Source organism: Gavia stellata, chromosome 7, assembly GCF_030936135.1.
Source record: "Gavia stellata isolate bGavSte3 chromosome 7, bGavSte3.hap2, whole genome shotgun sequence".
Lineage (NCBI taxonomy): Eukaryota > Metazoa > Chordata > Aves > Gaviiformes > Gaviidae > Gavia > Gavia stellata.
This window is the reverse complement of record NC_082600.1, coordinates 3,237,121-3,264,446: the sequence shown is the minus strand read 5'-3', so window position 1 is coordinate 3,264,446 and position 27,326 is coordinate 3,237,121. Positions and strand designations below refer to the sequence as shown.

The following is a 27,326-nucleotide window of genomic DNA, read 5'->3' as shown; positions in this document are numbered from 1 at the left end:
ACAGAACCAGCTCTCAGCAAATACACTGATGCCAAAAATAAGATAGCTGGGCAGCAGTCCACCATCAACATGTAAAATGTAAAAATGTAAAACGATTTACCTGTGTAAAGTGCTGTTTAAAGAGTAACAATGATCTTCATAATACTCTCCACAAATAAATACGTAAAACTACTAAAAACGTTTGCAAAGTTTATCTCCTAAACTTAACACACATTGTCCGTTTTGACTGTGCCATGAACCCAGGCTCCTTTATTAGAAAACCTTTGAAAACACTGCACTAGCCAGTCCAACCTCAGTTTCTGAAGACCAAAGCATAGAGAACTACCAAGTGATTTAGGTGTTGCATAGTTACACAGAGTATTATGGAGTTTAAGACCAGAAAAGAACACTAAATCTTCTTGTACATCACAGACGACTCACATTATTTAAATATATGCTTATTCTAATGGTGACTAACTTCTTGACACTACAAAATATGTACACAAATCCCTACATGACTTGCAGTCACAAAAAATGCTATCTACCAAAGACCCCCCAAAGGGAAGAAAAGCTGTGGGAACAGTTTACAGGCTCCCAAGGGTTCCTCAATTTCATTGCAGGTTGGCACTGGGCAAGCCTGGCCATGCAATAGGCTAAAGAAGGCATGCCAGGGCAACCCAGCCAGTGAATCCCTGCTGCCCTGCTTCCTACCACAGCTGAGGGTTTGTATTTCAGCATGTAATATCTATTTGCATTTTCAGTATTTCAGTAGTCACCAGCAGCACTACGCTTCTCAGGTCAAATGAATCAAGCTCAGGAGCAGGGCGACTCCTCAAATTCCACAAGCTGCCCCCGCCTTTTAAGTCCAACGTTTTTAGTTATTTAAAAGAAAAAAAAGAACATTTGAATTTCCAGAAAGTAAACTAGAATGTGCTTCAGGAAGAGACAACTAGCCACTAGTACCTAAGAGCCCTAGAAATGTCCTTCCCTCTGCCATTGCACACTCTCATAACATAGAATGTATTTTCAAATTCAAACCCAGGAGTCCCAAACTAGAATTCTTTGCTTGAGTACAGAAGGATAACCTTGGCACATTTGAAAGTTTACCTCAGCCTGTGAAAAATATAGATAGAAGACTACTGAAAATGTTAATAAATGCTTTCAACCTGATCAAAACCAGGAATAATATCAAGCACAGCTACTCTCACATTTTAGGGCCAACACGCACAGACATCATGGATAAAATGAACTGGCTGTATTTAATGTAGTATCATGCATAGCTCTCTTTTGGACTGAATTCATCCAGGGCTAAAAGTCACAAGGACTTACTTATGCCAGAACTAGAACTGATCTCTCAATGGAAAAAAAGCAGATGTGTTTTCGCTCTGCCACCAGCTTGGTTTTGAAGTGACAGAACTGCTTTATGAGGCAAAAAATGCACTGTACATAACACACAACTACTAATAAGTAAAAAATGCAGGGATTCAGGAACAAGAACACGAATTACACACTGGAAAAACACAGCTACAAATTATAGCTGTCACCCCACAAAGGAAGGGAAGCGAGAGAAGCACCCCCAGAGCACAGAGGAGTCACACGTTTGTAGGACAGGGGAAGCAAACCGGCTCCACCAGCCCTTCCCCAACACCTGCTCCATGATAGAGGCAGCCATGGGTGCCAGTCAGGGGCACCTATGCTTAGAGAAGGGCGCAAAGAAACAAGAGGAGAGAAGCACACGGAGGGTGCCCCTTCCTTCGCGCCCTTCTCCTCAGAGCCGCCCCTGACACCGCTCCCACAGCCCGCCTCGCGCGGCGCCGCCGCCATTTAAAACGCCCGCCCCTGCGGGCCGCGCTGCCCCGACAGCCAATCAGCGCCCGCGCTGAGGTAAACAGCGCTCCGCTCCCGGCCCGCCGAGGGGCTGCACCGGCCGAGGGGGCGGCTGGGGGCGACGCGGGGCAAGGCAGGGCGGCGGGGGAGCCCCCTCCGCTCCACTTCCCCGCCGCCGCCGGGGCTCCTCAGCCCGGCTCCCCCCGTGTGGCGGCGCGCCGCCCCGCCGCGCGGCTCTCCGCGCCCCCACTCGGCTTCCCTCCCCGGCTCGTCCTCGCCCCCAGCGCCCTCCGGCCGCCTCCTCCCGCCTTACCACGTATCCCCCCCACACATAGAGAAAGTTCCCGTCCACCACAGCGCAGTGGCCGCTCCGCTCCTCGGCCACGCAGAACTGCTCCGCGGAGTCTGCCGCCATCTTAGGAGGAGGAGGAGGAAGCAGCTCTCCTGCCTCAGTGTTGGCGTCCCGCCACCGCCTCCTCCGGGAGAGGCTGCGGCTCTCCGCCGGTCGCTCCCCTCAGGCGGACGGGAAGCGAGGAGGGTCCAAAGGGTGGGGCGTCACCCTCCCCTCAGCGCAGGGGCTCTGCGGCCGCGGCCTCCCCTCAGCCCGGCCGCGTGCGGAACCGGGGGTCGCCCCGCAGCCGGAACCGCCCGGGGGGGCGGGGTGGGTTAAAGGCGGGCGCGGTGCTGTCCCGCGTTGCCCGCGGGCCACGGGGCTCCCGCTGCCCCCGGCTGCCGCGGTGCTGCAGCCGGAGCAGGCCGGGTGCAGGCTGGGGGGGTCACGGAGGTGGCCCTGTGGATGCGGTTTGCTAGATTTGTCCTTGCACAGCTCCTGGAAGGAGCCTTGTCAGTGGGGGTACAGACGCCTGCTGTGGGCCAGAACACAGTGTCTGCCCAGTGAGGCATGTGGAACGTTATGGTGTGAGATCTAAGGCCTAATAAGCCATGCAGAAGCCTGTGAATAAAGAGCATGAGAAGAGGAAAAAAGCACTGAGAATAGGATACCTAAACACAAATCCAGGGCAAGAATGGAAGGAAGAGTTGGGGTTCAGCATGGGCGGTGGTTTAAGACAACTGCAACGGAACTCACTGTCTCTCTGAAGGTGAGACAAGTTACGCTCCTGCCAGAAATAGCAGCTATGAAATAGTGTCTGTTATTAATTAAAGCAATTATATAGGAGTTCAAACTGTTGACCCCTGAGAGAAACCTCCTGTGAACGCTGTCCTCTAACCTGCAGCCTGGAAGCAGGTGAGGGAAGAAGCTACATACTGCAGTGTGGTGGAGTGCTTGAGGAGAATACCAGTGGTGCTGTGCAGGACCTACGCATTGGGGCCAGTGCTGAGCTAGAGGTAACTGAGAGAATAAAGCTGATGTTGGGATCTCAGTGGGTCACCTCCCATCATGTCCCAAGCTACACATTTGTCATTATTTGAGGGATCTCAGCTCCCTGTTATCCCCACCACTAGATAGTCTTTCCTGTATGTTGGCCTGCCCTTAAATAGCAGGCTGGGAAAAGCAATAGTCTTTTACCCTGCCCTTCCAGCTCTTACACTGTTAGATCAACAACCTGGTGAGTTCCAGCTGAACTGTGCATCCAGCTGGAGTGAATGGAATTCAAGATATAACAGGTGCAACTCTTCAGAAAGAGGAGTAGAGTAGAGCTTGTGAGAAACAAGCACTTCAGCATCTTGTAAAAGGACACCCAAAAGTAATTGTGAAGATTTTCCTGTGAAAGTGGGACATATACTTCCTCTGTTGGATCTAGGAGGGAAGACATTAACTAGTCCTGTCAATAGCTGCTAATATTAAAATGAAGAAATGTAATGATGATGCATTGGGATGATGGTTAAAACACAGGAATAAACATTCAGAGGAGTTAAGAAAAACACGGGTAACAGGCAAATTCTATCTATAGATCTATAGGGCAGGTAGAGCTACAATGTGATGTCTCAGAAAGAAGCTTAGGAAGAGTGCAAAGTCAGCAGCCCATGGTTTTGCCAGTGGAACAGTGACAGATATGGAAACGAGGTATTTGTCGTGCTCAGTGTAACAAAACAATTCCATCGATTCACCTTTGGCGTGAGGTTGATGTGCTGTCTGATCACGAACGTTTAGGCTGTCTCAGCTGGTGCTCTGCTTTTAAGCCACATGTGCTGAGGCCGTAGCACGGTGATGTCCAACAAAGCCGTGGCAGGTGGCGGAAATGAAAAGCTGGGCATGGCTTCCAGAGCTCAAGACAGATGGCTCAGTGGAACAGAAGTCTACAGCTCATGCTGGAATACTTTTATATCTCTGGTGGGAGGCTCCAGGCAACCTAACAGAACCCCAAATACAGCAGGATGCTGCAGGAATATGCTTTATATTCCCAGTTTGGTCATATCTTAAAAGAAAATTAGGGTTTTTTTAGATGAGGGGTACATTCCTTCTCCCAGTGTACCTTCCTTTTTCAGGTGAGCTGTAAGGTGAATGTCAAAATTAGATTTTCTTTAAAGGAGAGTAAGTGGTAATCTTCGCAAGTAGAGGAACTTACGTAAGGATTGGGTTCATAACTTGCACCTAGCTGCGTGCCCGAGATGAAAAATGGATCATATTTCCTGCCAAAATAGCTGAGACCTGTCAGATGGTAGCTTTTCTTCTAAAGAGAGTAGATGCAGCTTTACCCATGAGTTTGCTCCCAGATGAGGAGGAGTGATATAAATTATGCAGTTGAGAGTGGACTATAGAAAATAGGCTGACATTTTTTATCCGTCTTTATATCCCTGCAGTCTTTTGATCAAGGAACTTTCTTTCCGAGTTGCTTTGTGAGCCTTCTGTGGAATAAAGCTGTACTTTGAGAGATGGGGCTCAGAGTGTTTGAATGAAATATCAATCATTTTTCTTCTGGAGAGAAGGCAGCTGCCCCACAAGACTGGAACTGTGTGAGGTGCAGTGTATTTATTTATCATGCTTTATAGCGGGACTCAGTATGTTGCAACAGACTTCAACTGCTCAGGGCTAAAGGAAAAATCGTGTACAGCACTGGTTCCCTGGTTATGTGTAAAAACCGCCATGGAGTCCCTCGTGTGCTTGTTGGCCAAGGCAGAACCGGCTGGAAGGCATCCCTGTCTGACAGTGCTGGCACATGAACTGAAGAACTAAGAGTCTACCTGTCGTGGTTTAACCCCAGCCGGTAACTAAGCACCACCCTACCGCTCGCTCACTCCCCCCGGGTGGGATGGAGGAGAGGATCAGAAGAGTAGAGGTGAGAAAACTTGTGGGTTGAGACAAAGACAGTTTAATAGGTAAAGCAAAGGCCATGCACGCAAGCAAAGCAAACCAAGGAATTCATTCACTACTTCCCATCGGCAGGCAGGTGTTCAGCCATCTCCAGGAAAGCAGGGCTCCATCACGCGTAATGGTTACTTGGGAAGACAAACGCCATCACTCCAAAGGTCCCCCCTTTCCTTCTTCTTCCCCCAGCTTTATATGCTGAGCATGATGTCATATGGTATGGAATATCCCTTTGGTCAGCTGGGGTCGGCTGTCCCGGCTGTGTCCCCTCCCAACTTCTTGTGCACCCCCAGCCTACTCGCTGATGGGGTGGTGTGAGGAGCAGAAAAGCCCTTGACTCTGTGTAAGGACTGCTCAGCAGTAACTAAAACATCCCTGTATTACCAACACTGTTTCCAGCACAATCCAAAACACAGCCTCCTACTAGCTACTATGAAGAAAATTAACTCTACCGCAGCCAAAACCAGCACATGCTCCACCCCTTACTCCATACCATTCACGTCATGCTCAGGTACCACACTATCCAATACAATTTCATTAACCACTACCCCCCTTCCCATCCTTTGGGATATAATACACAGATATACTGTATTTTTTATAGATACGTATACATACTAAACTCTCAGGCAACTGAGAGCTTTCCTAGGAAACTTGGCACCTGGGAGGACAGTCACTGTCAGTGTGTAAGAGCGTAAGAGAAAGGACCGGGGTCGCAGCGCACCCTTCCAGCTCAGGAAAGAGTCCTAAAAGCAGTGGTTAAAGGAAAAGCAGAGTTAGGAAAGATATTACACCCAAGCAACTGACTGCAGAACTAGAGCAGGCTGCCAACAGCCCCAGTCCAGGGCTGGTGAACCTTAGGAGAGACTGATCAACAAGTGAGAAGAAATGAAGACAGGGAGAGAAATATTCCACGCTGTCTAACAGACTAAAGGTGTCAGCGGGTGAAAACAAGGCTCAGTCAGAGGAGTACAAACAAGAAGGACTCACAGCCGGCCATATTTGATGGATGTTTTATGGCAGGTAAAACTGACGCTGGAGAGACTCCGGACTACTGGAGATGCAGTGCAACCTGCGCCAAGGCCTACAAGGCAAGAAGAGGGGACGGAAGTATTGTGAACTGTATTGCCTGCGAGGCAGTAAAATAACAGCACGGGTCATTTTATTGCAGCAAGTGGGTTTGGTGTCCTTACTGTTGTGTTGCTTTTTTGTTGTGAAATTCACTAAAGAACAACTGCACCTTAACTCTGGTGGGCAGCACGGCACAAAACGGTGCCGTTCCCGCTGTGGGCGACGCGGCAGCCATCCCTTCTTCCAGGACGTCGGACAACACGAGGCACCGACACCGCCCGCCCTCAGCCCCGGGAGCCCGCCTCCCTCCCGCGGGCACACAGCAAGGCCGCCGGGGCGGGTCGTCTGCCGGGCCGCGGTCCCGAGTGGGGGTGCCTCAGCCCCACGGCTCTCCCCGCGGAGCCCCGGCGGGGCCGCCCCGGAGCCTGCGCCCGCCCCGGGGCAGGGCCAGGGCGGCGGGGGCGGTGCGGCGCCGTTTGGCGCCAACCGCCCGCCATGGAGCCAGAGCGGCTGCGGCGCCGCCTGGGCTCCGCGTTCCGGCTGCGCGGGCTCCTGCTGCGGGCGTGAGTAGCGCCGGGAGCGTGGCGGGGGGCGCGGCGGATCAGCCCGCCCGGGGGCGGCTCGCCGGGACAAGCTGCCCGGGCCGGGCTCCCGGCTGGGCCCGGCAGCGGCCCCCGGGCCGGTACCCGCTCCGCCCGGGGGGGTCGTCTTATACCTGCCCCAAAGCACCTCCTGCTTTCGGGGCGCGCCCCAGGGTCTCGCGTTGTGGGATTTGGTCAGAGACAGGTCCGCACCCCCCGCATCGCCTCCTCGGGGATGTGGTGATGCTTTTCCCTCCTCTTCCTCCCCCGCGCACTGAGGCCTCCCCTCCGCAGCCCTATTGTGTGGCCTGTCCTGCTGCTGTGGGCCTTTTCCATCCATCTCCACGCCAAGAGCCACCCTGGGTCTCCCCTTGGTTCCCTCCCTGATGGTGGTGCTGGACGTTTTGTTGGTTTTTTGTCTGCCACTGTGCCTGACAACTCTGGGATCTCTTTCCTGAGTTGCACTTGCCAGTTCTGTGTTCAGCATCTCTTACTAGAGGAAGAAATGGTATTTCCAAGGGTATATAATAATGTGTAATAGTTAGAGCTTGCAAGGTCAAAGAAAAGTGATTTCTGCTTGCAGTGGAAGGTGTCACCATTTATAAGAGTGCCTGGGGCTCTGTTGCTCGTATTTTTCCTTTCAAGATCGTGTGTTAACATTAGTTCCATTTGCTTTCTGGCGTGGATGGGATGTGATTGTTTTGGACAATGTCCTGGCAATTTCATTAGTGAGGAGTCCAAGTTCAGAGCTCCCGACTCCCACAGTTAAATGAACTGAGACATTTTGAAGGTCAGGCTGTTAACCAAAATGCCAGTTTTGATTGTCTGACAGAGGACATTAATAAGAAAATTGTTATCTTTAACTGCGAGACTGTAGTCTAAGGATGAGGGAAGAAGTGGATTTCTAATTCTCGTGTTATTTAGAATTAAAATAACTCCTATCACAAAGATGCTGATAAACTGGAGGGGGTGCTGCAGAGGGATGGTAAGGTCGTCAGGGGCTGGAGCTCGTGGTGTGTAAGGGAAGCAGGAAGGGCTGGGTTGGCTCAATCTGCAGAAAAGAGGGTGAAGATGATCCAGCTGCCTAAAGGGGACTTAGGGAGAAGGAGGCTGTGCACAGAGAAGGGGTGAGAGGCAGCAAGCACAGATTGCAACAGAAGAAATCCCACTTGGCCAGTTCTAGTCCCCTTGGTTCAAGAGAAATGTTAAAAAAATGGAGAGGGTCTGGTGGAGGACCACCAAGATAATCCAGCTCTGGGGTCCTCAGCACAGGAAAGACATGGACCTGTTGGAGCGGGTCCAGAGGAGGCCACATAAATGATCAGAGGGCTGGAACACCTCTCCGATGAAGATAGGCTGAGAGAGTTGGGGTTGTTCAGCCTGGAGAAGAGAAGGCTCCGGGGAGACCTTATTGCTGCTTTCCAATACTTAAAGGGGGCTTATAGGAAAGATGGGGACAGACTTTTTAGTGGGGCCTGTTGCAATAGGACAAGGGGTCATGGTTTTAAACTAAAAGAGGATAGATTTAGGCTAGGTATAAGGAAGAAATTTTTTACAGTGAGGGTGGTGAAACCCTGGCCCAGGTTGCCCAGAGAGGTGGTCGATGCCCCATCCCTGGAAGCCTTCAAGGTCAGGTTGGACGGGGCTCTGAGCAACCTGGTCTAGTTGAAGATGTCCCTGCTCATTGTAGGGAGGATGGACTAGATGGCCTTTAAAGGTCCTTTCCAACCCAAACCATTCTATGATTGGGTGACTAGAGGGTTGGAGAACTTGACATGGAAAAAATTTGAAGGATTTGGGTTTATTGAGCCTCAAGAAGGGAAGGCTCAGGAGGATCTAATCCCAGTCTTCCTAAGAGGTGGTTGTAGAGAAGACGGAGGTACTTACTTCTAAAGAATGCACAGTGACAGGCAAGAGGCAATGGGCACAAGCTTAAAATAAAATCTTCACTGTAAGAACAATTTAACTTCAGAGTAGGTTGACTAGAGACGTGGTGGAATCTCCCTCACTGCAAATACTCAAGACTTGGCTCGATGCAGCCCTGGATGGCATAATCGAAGTCCCTGCTTTCAGTAGATGGTTAGACCAGATGGTCTCTAGAGGTCCCTTCTAATGTGGACTTTTCTACAATGCTATGAAAAAGTTGTTCACAAGGAGAGTAGTTAAGCACCAGGACAGGGCTGAGAGAGATTGTGAGATCTCCATCCTTGGAGATGTTCAGAATTTGACTGAACAGTCCTGTGACCAATGTGCCTGGCCTGTGCTATTAGAGCAGAAAGCTGGACCAGGAGAGCGTAGAGGTCCCTTTTGACATGCATCGTTCTATGATTGTATGAAGATGAGGTTCTCTGTACTTCCTTCTTATCCTCAATGTTTTCAATCCTGATGATTTTTTTTCTTTGACTTAAACTAGTGCAGTATTATGCAGTACTGATGATTTCTACTTTTTTAATCACAAGCCGTTTAGTGATTATGTGCACATCTGCCAATATTGGCCTAGTTTGTATAAACTGTATAGAATATTAATTGCTTTTTGAGCTGACTTTCTTCATTGGAATTAGGGATGCTCTAAAGTATCTTACTGAAGCTCTTCAGTCCATCAATGAAGTAGAACTTGACGATGTAATTGAAAATGTCATTGATGCCGTTGAAAAACAGCCTTGTAAGTAAACAATTTCTTTTTCTTAAGCTTGCTAAGTTTATCTTGTGCTTATAATGTTATGTAGACAAAGACAGAGTTACTGGCAGCACACGAGCTAAAGTGTCATTCTAGTCTACTGGGCTGATCAAGATAAATGTATTTGTTGACATTTTGTTGAAAACTGAAGTTTGTAATGTCAGCAAAAGGTGGTATAATTTTGCTATTTAAAGAGTTGGCAGCCTGGTACCTCCTGACTTTTCTAAAAGTAGTGAAATTTTTCAATGCCAGTTACTGCAAGCACTTAGTTGAGTTTGTATGGACTTCTTTGCATCTGAAACTATAATTTTAAATATTAAAATAAACCAAAGGAATAATGAGAAATGAATTCACTAGTTGTTCAGTAGTCCAGGTCCAGAAAAGGGTTAGGGTTGTTGACAGCTATAACCTGAGGAGCCTAGCTGTGACTGCAGGAAGGAAACAGTTGCATTCCTTTGTTCAGAGATCACTGCCCTCACATCCAAGTGGAGTGGGAGATGCAAGTACACTGGTGTAATGGTCCAGCATATTAACTTAAACCAACTGTGGACGGAGTTTAATCATCACTTGGATGTTCTCTGAAGCAGCAAGGCAGATGCTGATGTTCTGTTATGCCAGCCTGATCTCGTGATAGTAACATTGGGCAGAAGGTGCTGATTAACAGTTGGGGCACTGGAGCGCCGGAGAAGCTGTACTAGCTTGGCGTGTGAAAGTACATCAAATTCCATAAATTACTAAGTTCACAAGTGCAATCCAGAAAACTGCTGGAAAATCTTGTAAAAACGTGAGACACTAAAAGAGTTGAGCTTTTGCTGGTAAAGTTCTCATGACCCATTTGGTTCCGAGCATGCCTGAAACTCCATCATCTTGGCAGGCGTATTTTGTCTGGGACTACCTCCTGCTTAATTGGGACGGTATGTCCTGAGGTACACACATCCAGTGTCCCTGCTCCTAAGTGCCATGAAGGGCATGGGATGGTAGCTCAAAATACACCTGACGCAGTCTGACAGCACAAAACATAGGAGCTGTAGCACCTTTAGTTAAAGAATGTGACTGACGGAGGTGGCACTGATGCCTGACATACATGTGCGTTTACTGATCGGAGCTCATGAGAACTAGGAAACTTGGGCTCACTTCCAGTTTTTGGACGAGGAGATTCAAATCCATATAAATGTGATCTAAAATAAATACTAGGCCTTGATGAGTTCAGGAAACTTTCCCAGCCTATCCTATTTAAACCGAATTAAATCAAGGGTGGGCGCATGCTTGCTTTGTAGTTTTACTGGAGCACAGACTACAGAAGTTATGGCTTTATATTCTTACTCTAGCCATGGGATAACAGATCATAGCTGATCAAACGGGGAGTAAAAGCAGTTTGAAGAACTGGTCCTGATCTAGTATAAAGCCTGCTGGTACAAATTAATGCATCCACATATTTTTAACAAGTTTGATTCTGTACAAGAAGCTCTAGGTCCGATGCAGTACATGCAGTCAGCGTACTCGCCAACACCGGGCTTTGTCTAGGGTGGAATTTTGTGCTATAAATTCCCATATTGCCCAGCTAACGTCCGTCAGTTGTTTGAGGCTAGGGGTAGAGATGCACTTCAAACATGTCCTGTGATTCCTGGTAGCTCCCTTAGTGCCCCTTTTGCTCTGCTGTTCATCACTGTCTTACAGGAATTGTGATTTTAAGTCCCATGCCCTAAATAGGGAACTTAAAGGCAGGTTTTCATGTACTGGTTTCTGTTCCAGGAGCCCAGCAGTTAGGCTTGGAAATGCTGACAAAGTCCTTTTGTGAATCTGCATTGATAGGTCTTCCCTTTAAATTCAGCAAAACTTTAGCATTTAGAAATATTTTAAAATTTCAATTATCAGTTTAAATCCATGAAGACAACAATGTGCCTATCTCCAAAATTGTGTTAAACTGTTTGAATACTTATTTATGACAGCAGTCTGTGCGATAATGTTCTGGAACAAAATTAACCTCCAGAATGTGAAAGCTCAGATCTAACACATTTGTAGTATATTTGGCAGCTTTGCATAAACTATAATTGTCTTGTTCTCCATGTTTAGTGAATTAATGGTGGGCACAGTATTTGTATGGGTTATTTTTTCGCTAGAGTTGCATCCTTCTGGTAAGAATATTAAGTGATCCATTTGTAAAGAGAAAATAGCGCATGTCATTAGCTTACCGAAAATATGCTTATTTATGTAATAATATTCCTCTGAGAAGACCAAACCATTTTTTGTAAATTATTTGAGACCTACTTACTTTCTTACTTACTACTTTCCACGGGCTGCAGTTTTAATCCTTTGAAATCTTGTTTTCAGTGTCATCTAATGCGATTGAACAATCCACGGTGGAAGCAGCTGTCCAAGAATGTAGCCAGGCATCAGATGAAACTATGTACGGTGACATTATTTTTTTATTTGAGGTTTATGGGCGTTGGTATGCATTCCCGTATTTCTTCTTGGGAAATAAATGTCAGGCATTTTCTGCAGTGCTACACATGCAGTAATTGCTTTGTGCTTTTGTCTTCCTGGTACTGTCTTTGAAGGTTAGTAATGTTCCTTCTTAGAAAATTTGTTCTCATGGATAGGCCTCCAGGGGATTCTAAATATAATGCTGACATTCTGGAATTAAAATGCTATGGTTATATGTTACATGTGATACAGGTTGAATATTAACCAATAAAATAAACCAATAGTTACAATGCAGAGAGAACTTGTTACTTCTGTTCATTTCTTTATTTCCTTTTCTCTAGTTCACAATTATCTAAGGTTATTTTTATAAGATACTACTTTTCTGAAAGCACTTGGAAGAGTTTTTCTCCATGGTGCTTGTTTCTGCTTTTCTGTATAGCAGGGCTGTTTTCTGAAAACCGTGATTGATTTTCACTCTCTGATAACAAAGCAGAGAGCAATTACTTGAGTTTCTGAGAACTTTATTTGTGATTGTGATGCATGTGTTTCCTTTAGTGTTTATGTTGTGTATTGACATTGTAATGCAAAGCATGAAAATAAATGGTTTGCTAAGTGTCAGTTAGATACTGTGATCCCACAGTTTCTCAGCATGAAGTGAATTTGTTTTACACTTTTCTCCTAGTTGTTGGAACCTTTATGATGCAGATGGTTTGAGTGTGACTTTTCTTTGTGTTGCTTTATATACTTCATGTATTTTCGCTCCAGAAGCGAAGAGAAATCTCTATGCACATATTCTCGGTACAGAGTCCCAAACGGAAAAGCTCTACAGCTCACTTGTAGGCAAAGTTTTGTAAGAAATGCGCTCTGAAGACTAAGACGTCAGTGTCTGATAGGCAATGATGGTTGTCCTGTGCTTGTAAGCCTTAGTGAAGGTTCATGGGATAATTTTATCTACTCTCATGAATTTGATCCACTTACAGTAAGAGGGAAATGTGAGGCATCGGAAGAGAGAGCTGAACCAGTAAATGTAATGGGATATATCAACTCAATTAATGGTCTGAGGAGTTGTGCATGTCCATTGTTTAAACCTATTGACATTAACCATGCCAAGGCTGTTCTGTTGTCAAAAAAGATAGCAGAGGATGGTAAGGGAGGGAGGTGTATCCCTCCCTCATTGCTAAATGAATTTCTGAAGAGTTTCCTTTTTTGAATTAGAAGGTGCAGTGGTATCTAAGAGTGATGCTGGAGAAATGGTGATAACGCAGGGTGATGGTGAACAAAATGAATATAATTTTATTCAACATGTTTTGTTACTGTTTGTTTCATCCACTTCAGATAATGTTGTAAATGTATTCTTATTTCAGAGAAAATGTTTTCAACATTATTGGAGCCTTTGATATTCCACGTTATATTTATAATTCAGAAAGAAAGAAGTTTCTACCGTAAGTCTTGCATATTTTAAGTTTCAACTACTTCTTGTTTTAAGAAAAAAGCCTCTATTTCTATATGGTTAAAAGTCTGTTTTCTAATCTTTCCCTCTTGGGTCTGCTCATCTCAAGCCTGAGTGAGAAAGTGAGACAATTTTGTTTCTTAGTCCCTGAAGAGCTAGTCAGACTGTATGATAAATACTGGTTCATAAATAAATGTGCCACTGGGTTTTTCCTAGTCCAGTAGGATGAAACTGAAATGGGGACCTGTATCTCCTGTGGCAGTGTATTCTGTGCTGCCTGTGATGTTCCTGGCTCTGAAACTTCAGTGTTTATCAGATGGTAAAATGTCCAACCATGTTTATGCCATTGAATGAATAAAAGAGACAGGAAGGCTAAGGACATACATCCCTAAATGTAGTTTGTTTTTTTCTTTTTTCCCACATTTGGCTGTTTAATTTTTTTTTAACAAATTTGGTCTGTCTGTTGCATGTATTTATTTCTTAGACTGTAGCTTGCAACTTCCTGAAGCCCTGGGGGATTTCTAGGGAGAGCTACAAAAGCTAAAAAAGAAAAATTAGGAGCAACTGGTGATTCTGAAGATTGGAGAAAGGAATAAGTAATTGGAGGAATTGGTTGTAAATATTTTGCTAGCTAAAGAATTTACCTTTAACAGCAAGCAACCCAGACTGCTGAGCCAAAAAGAGGCTGTGCTTTTAAAAAGCTGAGGAATGGATAGTGATGTTCATTGTGAGGGGTTGCAGCGACCTTCATGTAATGTGCAATTCATATTCTAGCCTTGGTCCATGATTCTGCCAGTCCAGCAAAAGCAATCTGTGTGTTTGCGGTAGGAGTTTTATTCCAGTGCCACTTTCTGGCTTTCCAGGCTATTGGAAGCAGAGAACTCCATGAAGACAGTCTGCTAACCAAGAGGAAGAAAATACTCTTGTTCATGGCCACTTAAAAGACATAACTGCTTTTTTAAAAATGGATTTCTGCAGAGTCCCATTCAGGTGGAAAGATAAATCTCAAGGCCTGTGAGTTAGGGGGGAATTAAATGGATGTAGCCTTCAAAATGCAGAAACATGGGATCCCTAGCAGAAATCTTCCTCATTGAGTTAACAAATTATGCAGTAGTGTTACAGCTTTTGCAGCCTCCTGCAACTTTTTGACCAATAAGTCACTTTTGTGTGTGCAATGTACCGTTTTTAATCTTGATTGTGTTAAACTTCTTGCAGTCTGTCGATGACCAACTTTCCTGTACCAAATTTATTTGGAAGTGCCAGAGATAAAGCAGAGTTGTTTCGTGAACGCTACTCCATCTTACAGCAGGTCAGAAAAAGTTTTGCCTTGCTTAACAAAATACACAAACAAAATGCTGGGTTTTATATTCTTACATGTACAACTACCAGGGGATTTGCTGCCACTAGGAGTATGTGTACTGCAATTCAGGAACCTCTACCCTGGAAGACTGGTTAACCATGAATGGAAGAAGCTTTAGTTCATAGAAACAGTGATCAGGATTAGTGAAACCGGCTGGAATTGGCACACTCACACGAAACAGCAGCAGGAGGTGTCCGTAGGGTATATCATGAAACCTCCTCTTCCTAGGCTGTATTGCGCTATTGCACCTCTTTGCCTGATAGTTTTGCATAGACTCTCTGTTGTACAGGTTTTGTGTTTGGTTGTCATATGTACTCCTTTCCGACTTCCGGAAAAGTGAAGGTTGGGTCACTATATGGGTGTAGGCTGCTGATAGAAATTACTGTGTGTGTTACATGGACTGGTAGCGATGGGTTTGTTCCAAGGGGAGGTTTTCAGCCTGCATGAAAAATAGTGAAAGAAGTGAACATTTCTACAATGTATTTTCTTCATGCTCTCTGCAGTTTATCTGTTAGTGTAGCTTGCTCCTGATATTAAAAAAAAAAAAAGACTTACTTTTAATAGACCCTGCCCTGAAGAGATAACCCGCTCTTTTCCACATAGTTAGCATTTAATACAGTTTACCCTCCCTTGCTGTCTCACCCCTTCCTTCCAAGTACTCAGAAATAACTTATTTTAAAAGCATTACAGATGCTTTGCTGTTACTTTTTGGGCTTAGTTTTATTGTCCAGTATTATTGATCATCTATTTCTTAGAAGCAAATTCTTGTCAAAAGAACTGATTATGCTCAACAAATTAAACGTCGCTGGATAAAATAGAGAACTTTAACAAGTATTTTGTATAGTGGTTGTAATGAATCGGCTTTTTGATGGTGCTCGTTTGTTTTTAAACTGGATTACTTCAATTTTGGTTTCTGCAGAGGACTCATAGGCATGAGTTGTTTACTCCTTCAGCAGTCGTTGCTCATCCTGATGACAGTAGGAGTAAATTCCAGGTAAAAAATTTTTTTTTTCGTGCAAAGGGAACTGTACTTGTGTTACACTTTAATGAAGTAATAGTTCTCCAGTGACATTTTAGTTTTACATCTAATATGGGTAATCAATGGAAATGAGTTATTTTTGATCATTTTTAGCCTGTGTGTCAAAAATGCAGTTATTTGGCTCAGATCAGCATGATGACCAAGCCACTCAAAAGCAGCTATGAAGCGCAAGAGAAATATGGCTTCCTGAGGTGGAAGGACATTAGCTGTTCAACCAATTACACTTTGCTTCCCTCTGCTTGGGGATATTTTCCCTGCTTCTTTCTTTCATAAGCACTAAATTCACAAACCTACAATCGAATAAGGTCGTAACTTTGGTCTGTTCTGTTCCCATCTCAGCTTTCGCATATTAAATGCTCTCCCTGTATTACATATTTTTTAAAAAAGGTCAACGGGTATGTGTCACCGGCTACCAAATAACAGCTTTTGCTTTGCTCAACTTCCCTGTTTCTCCCTGTTCAGAGCATGCCGTCGTGTAGAAAAAAAAAAAGCTGACCTTAGCTGAGTTGAGCCTGCATCTCCATCCAGGCTGTACAGGCATCTTTCTCCCTTCACTGCTTCTGATCCTCCCTGTCAGCAGTGGCAAATGCGTTGCTTATTCTGGTGTTGTAGGAGGATTGTCTCTCTGAACTGCAGCTTGACAGACCAAAATAAGTTTGTCCAGAAACCGCAGACGGCATGCTATGCTATGTCACCTGCATTACTCTGGAGTGGTCTCTGTCATCCATCTAAGGTTCTTCGATTAAAGTAATTAGTGTTACTGTTATGGGTGCAGGCTGGCGCTGTGGTTCAGATTGGTTCCTGCTGAGGATCCAGTTACTACAATTGACATTCTTAGGCAAGAGCAGAAATTGCCACTTGTTCTTTTCAGTTTTAATCCACTTGTAAGCAGAATAATCACAATAGGTATTTACTTGCTAAGCAGTTCTTTATGCTAGCAGCCATTATTGGAAATCTTTTCCTATACGGTGCTACATCTGACATTCAGAAATGTGTCTCTGATTTTTGTAATGAGCCTGAATTCTCTCATAGCTCATTTGTGTATTTATGTAAACACATGTGCTGTGTGGTGCTTTGTCTTGGTTGCTTAAGAATAAATAAATGGAGAGTTTGATTTAATTTTTATTTGATATTTTGCCTTTGGTTACAGCTTAAAACAATAGAAACTCTATTGGGCAATACAGCTAAAGTGGGAGAAGTGATTGTGCTTGGGATGATAACTCAGCTCAAGGAGGTAGGTTGCTTTTTGTTGTAGAGTATCTAGGTCACCATTCATTCAGTGATGTAATATATTAGAAAATGAGAACGCTTAAATATCTCACCACTTTATCCTGTCATACGAGTCAGTGGCAGAACTCACATCAGTGTCAGTGGTGCAAGCTCCATTCCCTAAGAGCGTTTTCCACAAGCAACTGATGCTAGTGTGTGAGGGAAAATGTCTTTCTCTGCTCACTACAGAATTTTGTAATGCTTTACGTCAGCAGCCAGAACCAGTTACATTTTGTAGGCGTGCCCCTTCTTGAAATGTTGGAGCTTCCAATGACTGACTGGACTTGCCATTGCATTGGACTGTGATTATAGGGGAGGGGTGCACCAGCAATCCGAACTGCAGCAGCTCAAAGGGAAGATGCTAAGATACACTTACTATAAACTACATTGTTTTCAGTTCTGCCAGTGTGTTCTAAGCTTATAATATTAAAAATGGCTAAATTATTTCTAAATGCTGACTGGTAGATGCTTCCAATTGAAGCATTTGTGTGTTTGGGGATATTTTGCTTTATTAATTAATGAATCCTGTTTTTTAGGGGAAATTTTTCCTAGAAGACCCTACAGGAGTCGTCCAGCTAGACCTTAGTAAAGCAATATCCTTTTTCTGTGATGTAAGAGTTGAAGAAATTCCCTATAGACTTGGAGAATTTCAGATTGAATAGTAAATCAATACTGACCATTAAAAATTACGTATTGAGAATTGCAGCTCTGTCTTTTTCCTTCGTTTTCAATTACTTGGTTGCTGCAGCTCAGTGCCCTTTCACAGAGACTGTGAGGACAAGGTTAGTGTTCCTCCTAGCGGAAGCAGAGCCTGTTCCTCTTTGGGGGCTGTTTATGACCTTACCTGCTCAGCTGCCAGGTGATTGCGTAGGTCTTAAGGCAGCCTATGAACTTCCAGTAGTGTCCAAACGTATAACACCAGCTGGAAAGCAAACTTTGGCTAAAGAAGTAGTTTAAGAGTCCTGATCTAAGAAAAATATATTTCTTAACATTTCTGCACCAGTTCCACAGTGGTTTGTATACTGAATCATGCTTTGTTTTGGCAGAAGGTAAAGCAGACTATTTTTCTTAGCTTGTAATAAGTTAATTCTGTTAATGGCTGTTGCTGCAGTTACATGTCTGCCAGATGTGGTTGAACAGGCAAGTCTCATGTTGATGAGGGTTGACCGTAAGCTGAGTTTGTGACTGAGATTTTTGGCCATAAGCCTTGCCTGTTACCTCATAGGCTCTGGAGGCAGAGAACAGCGCTCTGCGAAATTTGTGGTTTTCAGCAATGTCAGTGGGATGTGAGCATCCGTAGCAGCTTTGAGGATTGGCCTGGGTTAGCCTGGCTCCAACATGCTCGGAGGAGATATGACTAGATTAGGGAGACAGACTAGAATAACGAAACAGTAAGATTTAACAATCTGACAATGCTGCTTTCTGTTGGCAAAGCTTTGGTCCTTCAGAGGTTTTGGTGAGTCTTCTCATTAAGATGATGTAAGGGCTTGCAGTTTTGGAGACTTGGACGTGTTTTAGCAAAATTATGGTCATTTCTGTTTGTAGGATATTACTCTGTGCAATATAGATAATCCCAGTCTATTTTCTAATAATGTATTTTATGTTTAAAATTTGTAAAATAAACTAAATAGAAGTCAAGAGCAAGAGTGATAGTGGGGACAAGTATCACCCTGTTACTTCTGTTCCTCTAACAGGTGGGACAGTTCTCGAGAAAGGGTGCAGTTTGATGGAGACTCTTCTGGGGCAGGGCCAGCAAAAATTACTCCTGTTCCCCTACATTCTTGGTTGGGCTGAGAAGGTTGTTTATGTGGCTGTGCAGCAAATCCATTCAAAGAAGTGTCTGGGGTAAAAAAAGAGTTGGTTTCTTGCTCAGCCTGTTTTTCAGCCAGTTAGTTCCCTGGTCTGCTTCACCACTAAACAGCACAGGGACTGGTGCTATCACAAGAGAGGGATTGGTGAAGGCTGGGACTAACTATGCAGCACAGCTGCCAACTGTCTGACTAATGTCTAGGACATGATGTTGTTAGAAAAACTAAAGGTTATTTTGTTGTTCAAAAATCTCTTAGGTTGGTATGAAGATGAAGTTTTTCATGTGAATGCTTTTGGATTTCCGCCTACTGAGCCTTCTGCTACCACTAGGTATAAAACTGACTTTCAGCAGCCACACTCCGTATTTTGTTATGGGTTTCTAAGTAAGCGCATTATTATTTTATAATTTCTGTGACATTAAAGCATGCTAGTCTTTCCCCTCCCCAAATGCCACAAAATAAATACAATTTTAAGGAAGCAATTTTAAGGAAGCAATTCTGGGACTTGCTGGTCTACTCGGACCAGTACTAAAGCCTGTAGCGTTGGCAGAAAAACCCTTCCAAAGGCCGTTGAGTTCTGCCTGTAATAACAATTGGGATCTAAGCCCTTCCTAATTGCAGAACTAGATAACTATTACATGAGAATAAGAAATTCCTTGTTGCTCAAGGAATGGATGGGGGAGAGAACCAAGGTTGAATATTACCCTAAGGTGATCTGTTAAACTACAGCAGGGCAGCACCCTTTCTTTATATCCAGGTGACTGCCATTTCTCTTCCTTGGTTTCTCCATGAAGTGCTAGATGATTATTGATACCATCTGCACTACCTATCATAATAATAATAATTAAAATGGCTTAAGTGAGTCATAATCAAAACTACTAACTATTTGGGAAGAAAACAGAACTAACTTGATTATTTTAATGATGTAGAGCCTTCTATGGGAATGTAAACTTCTTTGGAGGGCCTTCTTCAGCTTCAGTAAAGGCTTCTGCAAAACTGAAGCATCTGGAAGATGAAAATGAAGATGCCATGTTTGTATTTCTTTCTGATGTATGGCTGGACCAAGCGGAAGTACTGGAAAAGCTTCACACAATGTTTTCGGGTAGGTGAGAACTGCTTGACTCTGAGCCTTGTTTTAGAGAATTTTTACCATTTTCCTTAGTCCTTAGCAGCATTGATGGGTGGAGCTGACAAGTGCAGCAAGGCAGTCTGATGGCTAGCGAGCCCTTGGTCCCTGGCTGTGTCCCCTCCTTGGCATGGGCTGGGAAGTCTGACCCCATGGTGAGCTAATTCAGGGAAGACCCCAGCAGAAAATGACTTGCTTTTGTTGGAGAACTAGTTTTATGCTGATTTAGCTTTGTGAACTCTTCATCGTGTGGTTGCTCACGTGAGCATCCTTGTCCAGGCAGGGGAAGCGTACAACTGACAGCAAGACTGTTCTTTCTAGAATCTAAGTGCTAAGCCAACTTTATTGTCAAACTGTGATCTAAGTGTGCTCCTTTGTAAAATAGTGGTTTGTGGGCCTCTTTTTTGAAAGTATACTTTTAAACAAAAAAGTCAGGCAACGATTTTCAAGAGTCCTGTTATTACTGTATTGTGCATTTCTGATGAACTTCCATTCTGAGAAAGCTAGAATAAGCCCAACTGTTGCATTTTTTTTGTAGGATCTCACTGAACGCAAGCACAAAGCCAGTGAAGTCTCACTCTAATTTTAGTAACAGCTATTTGCATTTCATGGTTGCTATTACATTTCTTTTGTATCTTTTTCTAACAGTTTTAAAAATTGGATTATATTATATTTTTGCAAGCTGATACTTCCGTTTCATAAATACTGAGAAATAGTGCTAATATTGTTTTGGACAGTAGTCATTTTATTTGCTGTGTGACAAGAATGTTTCCCTTGCTCATGAAAGTTTTTCCTAGGCTTAGTTTAAAGAAAACTTCTTACTTCATCGGTGATCAGCAGTCCCGAACGCTTTCTGGTTCTACCAATGAAAAAATGTCAGTTACTCTTAAAATATGAACTGTTTCTTCCATGCATCATTACATTAGTAATGTTGACAACATTTGGATAGCAAGCATCTGTGAGATCTCTGAATTGCTTCTTTGTATTCCAGAGCAGTTTTGGAACAGCTTGTCCTGTCTGTCTTGGGTAGAATGGAAGTGTGAAAGGGTGGCTGCTTTAAAAATAAGGAACATAAAATTAAGGGTGGGAAACCGCTATTCACTTGAAGAAAATTGGACAAAATTACCACACTCATCCAGAAGTTACGAAACCAGTTCACTATCTTGATCAAAGTTGGCAAGATCCTTGAAGCAAACTGAACTTGACCTAAGATTGCATATGCTGAAGCAATAAAGGGACTTCGGTCAGTGAGGTTAATATACTGAACTCAGCTGGCAAAGATGCATACATTGCATTTACTATTTTGAGACTTGTTTTTTAACAGAGAAGTAATAAGCTTCATAATTATAAACTAAAAATAATAGCTGAGTGGAATAGCAAGGAAGAAACATTGATGAGCCATTTCTCTGGTATAAACAATTCTGTCCTGTTTACCAACTGGATTGAAAGATAGTGAAGTAAATCCAAGTCTGGTACTGCCTGTTAGGAAGATGGAGAGTAACCTGGAGTGTGAGATGAATGCCTGAGTAGATGTTTTTATTTTTCTTTTAGGGATGGGAATCAGGTTTCTTTTTTCACTCTTTGCTATAAAGCATGTGTTTCTGGGTGATTAGTGATATTGTGAGGATTCATCAGATTCTTAAAATGCTCAGGCAATTGCAGTTACTGTTGCTTTATAATGCCAAAGAGCAAATTAAATGTTGGTAGAGCCCTTGGATTGGAATGATGCATGGAGGTTAATAGTAATCCATTGCTACCTACTCGCTCTTTTTCTCTTTAAGGAAGGAGTGCATGTTTAAATTGTATTATTTATTATAATTGTACTTTGTGTAATTATATGACTGGGTCAGTAGTTAGTTGGATATGCACAATGTTGTTGGAATGGGGCCTGTAAATAACAAGAGGGCTCCCTCAAAGTGACATTTGCACACTGCCATCATCCTTTTTAAGCTAACAAAAGCCTGTATCAAGAAAATAGTTTAGGTGTATTAATAGCAGCAGAGCTCGAAGTGTTGTTTCTGCCTTTCATGGAATGGACTGGAGGCTGAATCATGACAGATACTGAAGTGAATGGATGTTATATTCACAGATACTCTGTTTTCCCAGGTTATTCCTCTGCACCTCCAACCTGCTTTTTCTTTTGTGGAAATTTTTCATCTGCACCATATGGAAAAAATCAAATTCAGTCACTGAAAGGTGGGGAAGTCTTTGTATACAGTCGGGCATGTACATTAAATTAACATAATGATGGCAAAACAAATTAAGAGAACAGAAAAGAAACCCTTATTTTCTAAGTGACACATTTTTTAATGTACTGAAGTATAGTGGTGATTCATGTAATGTGTGCTTACTGTCTAAGAGGTGTTGTATCATAGTTTTTTTTTCCCTGACTCTAGGTTCCTTGAAGACTCTTGCAGATATTATATGTGAATTTCCCAGCATTCATAAAAGGTACACAGCAAAGTGCTATGAAAAGAGAAATTTATTTATTTTGTGAAACCTTTGCTTTAATTACTTTAAGAAATTAACAGATACCATATTTTCTCATTGTTATGAGCCAGCTATGATCCGTTAGCAAGCTGACCTTGTAACAGGCCTGTAAGTTTGTTTTGGCAGCAGTGTAAGATTTTGATTTTCCCTAAAATAGCTTGGTCATGGAAGCTGCTATTGAGTGAGCAAAGGTGAAACTGCATCTCCCTGGAACATTTTCCACATGGATTAAACATGGCCCATGATTCCCCAAAAGTGCTTTTTGGCTGAGCCCTTTTTTTTCCCTGGAATTCCCTTGCAATCAGCAGGGTTCTGCCTGATCAGTGCTGCTTTGTAAACTGATGTTGAAGTCTTGATGCTGCTACAAGCACCTACAGGCTTTCTGTACCAGCCCCGGAAAATGTCATCTGCAACACTGACTGCTGCCTACATGGAGGCATCTCATTTCTATCTTTTCCGTTCTTGTATACATGGTTCTTCATGGCTGTTAGTTTGAGAACTAACCAAAGCAACGCAATCCTGCAAAGCAATCTTTTATTTATCCCTTCTTGTGTCCCTGCTCTGTGGGAGCCCCATTCCAGGCCTGGAGAACTAAATCCCTTTTACAGAGATCTGAATATACAAAGGAAAGTAAAACAGGGAGACAGCCAGGCTTATGCTTTCTGGCTTCTGATCTTCAAATTCGTAACAGTAGCCCCTAAGTAAAGCTAGTTCCTAGAATGGGCCCCAAAATTAGGAATGGCCACAGCCTGTGGCTCTTGAGCTCTGTGTGAGCTGTAAGCAAGCGGGATGATCCTGCATCCCGTGTCCTGGTGGGCTCTCTTGGTGTGCCACTGCTGGATTATCTGGGGTCCCTGTACGAGATCCTGGAGCCCGTTACCACCGAGTCCTGAGCCAGGCTGCGCAACCTGGTCTGTCTCCCTTCCTGCAGTCAGTCCCCCTTGCACGGTGAACAGTTTTTAAGGCTTCTTCCACTTTAGTGAGGAGTGGATATGTATCTTATGCCTCAGCTGTGATTTATGCGGTTCTTAGGGCTGGGAAGAGCTGTCATCTCTACCCCAGAATAGGTTATTTGCATGCATCTGTGGAGTAACGGCAGGATATAACCAATGTTTAGATACTTCTGGGACCATTTTGTATAAAAGTGTTATGTTGAACTTTTTACAGTAGTCGATTTGTGTTTGTTCCTGGCCCTGAAGACCCTGGTCCTGGTTCTATTTTACCAAGGTCAGTTTGCTTCACTTTTTTTCAAATTTTAGAATTTTGAGTTAAATAATTCAAGAAGGTAAGAGTCTTGGTTGATACATCTGTTGCTATTTATTGTAGACCTCCCCTGGCTGAAAATATTACTGAGGAATTCAGACAGCTGGTGCCATTTTCAGTTTTCACCACAAATCCTTGCAGGTAACAGTGTAACTTACTGCTTTTTTTTTTTTTTTTAGTGAATGACTAATTTATATGCAGGTGTAATTTTCAGAAATTACAAATTTTGGAAAAATTTTCAAATTATTTTATTTCCTCACTTGCATTGATTGTAACCAGTTCTAAATACATTAATACATAAATAAATCAGTGATGAAAGGAAGTAGTGCTAAAAGTTTGATAGCGAGTATCAAAAGCATCATGTTTTTTCTGAATCTGGAGAGAATGAAGGGAAGATGGGAAAGTATTATTTTACTTGAAATGTGCTTTTTCATTTTGTTGTATTAGAGGGAGATCAACTTTGTAAAGCAGCTCCCTATCATTTAGTTCTGTCTCAATTTATTTAATTTCATTAATGTTTTCAATTTAGGATTCAATATTGCACCCAAGAAATAATTATCTTTCGTGAAGATTTGGTAAACAAAATGTGCAGAAACTGTGTCCGCTTCCCTAGCAGCAACATGGACATTCCCAACCACGTGAGTTGAGTTGTGGTCAGCACTTCTTGCTGAGATCTCCTTGACTTCTTTTTTGATCAGCAGGTCTGCATTTAGCATGATCTGATCTGCATTCTCACGACACGTTGCAAGAGTAACCAAGAGGGGTTGTAAGAAGGATCTATACATTTACTATTATTACCTTGATTTACATCTTGAGAGTAAAATAACTGAAACCATGATAGTGACTGACGGCATTGAGTCATTCTGACTGTCCCACTGCAGGTGCCCTTGAACACAGAGCTTTGTAGCAGCTGACTCCTGGTGTATGTGCACCAGCAATGAATATCGTACCAAGAAACATTGATTCCTCAAGGCAAAGTTTAATACAAATTACCTTTTTTTTTAAATTTGATCAATTAACCAGTGACATTTGCAGTAAAGCAGCATGTCACTTTTCCAAAAGGTCATCTGCTTCTTCTGCCTTCTCACTTGAGGTCTTAATCCTGCTTTTGATACATCACCACAGCGCTCCGAGTTATGATTCAAGTTAATGAACGCACCGCAGGAGTTGATGGGACTTACTGATCTAATTGAATGAGAATGATCCAGGCAGTACTGGCTTATTGCAGTGATGGATGGTGTCTGTTCCTATTTATTTTATAGGTGGTTTTTTGTTTCTTTGTTTGACTCAGAAACAACTTCTATCTCTTTCTTCCTTCGCTCCATCACGACAGTGCTCAGTTTCTTTGTGAACATAGGGAAGCCATTGTGGACACTGGTGCACGTTGGTTTTGGTGTGCACGTTTGCACAAATGTATGTGTACGCTGTAAGCCATCACTTCTCTGTACTCACACATGGCTTTCTCATGCTTGGAAAGGAAGGAATCATGAAGGAAATGTAGAATTATGTATTGCAACACTTTCTGCAGAGTATTGGGTTGCTTTTGCATACTTCCGTTTTTCTCTGCCTTTTCTGCCTGTCATCAGTTCTTTAATTCAGCCATCAGTGATGAATGAGAGAGGGAAATTTTGTTACTGACATTATATTGAATTAATAGTGACTTCAGACCTCATACAATATTAGTGGAATAACTGGGCCCATGCTTGGTACCTCATTTTCTTTCAACAGCAGACCCTTCCACCAAGTCGCTGTAGTGATTTTGGCCCTTTGGGGAAAATGGAGCCTAATGGCAGCTACATGATTGACTAGAGATAACAAAAGCTTTCAGGGGGCTTGAGGAGAGAGTTTCAGGAACCAAAATACTCCGGCTGAAATTTGCCAGGTGAAAAAGCAAATGAAAGGGGGCAGCTGGTATCTGGAGCAGGGCAACTGCCAGAACAGCCAAGGGAATCGAAATCATTTGGGAATCAAATGATTTCCCTAGTTCAGGGAAAAGACTGTGTTTAAGTGTGGGTCTTGTGGTTAACTGGTACTGTGAGGAAAGCCTATGGCAGTGTTGGTACTTCCTGGGTTGGAGGAACAGGTAAGCAGATTCTACAGTTTGTTGGACAGTCTGATCGATGAAATAGTTTCAACATCTTAAAATATTGGCTGATGTGTTTTAGAAAGGACTTGAGTTGCTGCTTTACTCTAGAAATCATTAATAATCAGAGGGAGTGAGATACACAAAAAGCATTTCCATGTTCAAAGCTTCTTTATTAAGAGGGCATTAGCATCTGCAGGAATGAGTTTGACATGTAGAAAATGGCTCAAACTATTTATGTTTACCTTGCAGTTTGTAAAGACTATATTATCACAAGGACATCTGACGCCACTTCCACTGTACGTTAGCCCTGTGTACTGGGCCTACGACTACTCCCTGAGGGTATATCCTGTGCCAGATATGCTCGTCATTGCAGATAAATACGACCCATTCACTGTCACCAACACCGACTGTCTTTGCATAAATCCTGTAAGATTTCCTTATGCTTTACCAAAATAAGAAAGGGGGTGCAGTCACATCTGAGTGTGTCTCTTACTATTTGCACAGTATTTTACTTACACAAGTGTGGTATATACATTTTTCTTTACAGGGTTCATTTCCAAGAAGTGGATTTTCATTCAAGGTATTCTACCCCTCCAACAAGACAGTTGAAGACAGGTAAATATATTCAGTTTCTAATTTAAAAGGAAGTATCTTCTTATTTGCTGACTTTCTAATTATCAGGAGGATAATCAGAAAATCGATTATATAAACAGAGTGAATGTTCTAGCAGTTTAACGTAGACTTATGCTTCATAGTTGGGCAGTGTAAGAAATCCACATGCCTAGAACTAAAATAATGAATTTAGAAATTACAGTCAAATAACAACAATGGGAAGCATGATCCAAAAGTAAAAAGAAAGAGATTTTCAACAATTGAGAACCAGTTGGGAAACAGATCTGCTTCTGGAGATGATGCTCATTACATAGGTTAATTACACTTAGGAAAAATTCCCGGTTCATTTTGTGGTCATCCTCAAGCCCAGAAGCCAGTTTCATGCTTTGAGTTCATGTATTTTAAATCTGTACTTACTCATTCCAACTGTGGTCTTCCAATGACTGGAAAAAAGGCCAGCTGCAACACCAAAAAGTATCAAAGGGCTTAAAACAGTGATGAAAATTTGCCTCTGTTTGAAATAATGATGGGAAAAGTGCAAACTTACCTTTTCTGATTCAGTTTCATGCCTGGTCGCAGAAGCTGTGTTCTTCTCAAACGGGGTGTATAACACCCGCCACCCTCCCAAGGGAATTGCTAATAGATCAACCCATGTAACCTGTATTTGAATATAGAAAATGTCATACCATGAGATGCTTTAGGTCTTCAAATAGTTTAAAACATTATAAAGTCTTTCGTAAATCAAGAAGTAGAATACTACGTTATTTATTGTGAAGCATCTTTTTAAAAACTAAATATTGTTTTTGTTTGGTATTTTCAGCAAGCTTCAGGGACTCTGAATTTTTGCGAGACTGCAAAAAGGGAGCGAGCCTCTGTAAAGCCAACTGTAGCACTCATTTTAGATGGATTGATTTTTATGATGTATTACAGACTGTTTATAATAAATGTCAAAGCCAATAATGGTGTATTTTGTACACAAATAAACTCTTACAGGAGAAG

The 27,326-nt window shown here is 43.0% G+C and overlaps 2 protein-coding genes across 2 annotated transcripts in view; one reads left to right on the top strand and one right to left on the bottom strand.

Moving 5' to 3' along the window:
* KLHDC1 (kelch domain containing 1) overlaps nt 1–2,239 on the bottom strand; it is a 30,739-nt gene extending 28,500 nt beyond the window's left edge. Inside the window, exon 1 of the mRNA XM_059819411.1 lies at nt 2,120–2,239. Coding sequence (XP_059675394.1) covers nt 2,120–2,221 — 102 coding nt within the window. The 5' untranslated portion in view covers nt 2,222–2,239. The remainder of the gene's footprint in view (nt 1–2,119) is intronic.
* A 4,398-nt stretch (nt 2,240–6,637) lies between these two features.
* On the top strand, nt 6,638–27,206 carry POLE2 (DNA polymerase epsilon 2, accessory subunit). Its single transcript, XM_059819410.1, has 19 exons — nt 6,638–6,705; nt 9,285–9,385; nt 11,732–11,807; nt 13,189–13,266; nt 14,490–14,583; nt 15,554–15,628; nt 16,824–16,907; nt 17,479–17,535; nt 17,943–17,991; nt 19,009–19,081; nt 19,680–19,852; nt 21,983–22,072; nt 22,273–22,327; nt 23,534–23,593; nt 23,693–23,770; nt 24,159–24,267; nt 25,965–26,141; nt 26,263–26,330; nt 27,148–27,206. The coding sequence occupies exons 1-19, from the start codon at nt 6,638–6,640 to the stop codon at nt 27,164–27,166; spliced, it is 1,584 nt and encodes a 527-aa protein (XP_059675393.1). The 3' UTR covers nt 27,167–27,206.
* Nucleotides 27,207–27,326: the final 120 nt, after the last annotated feature.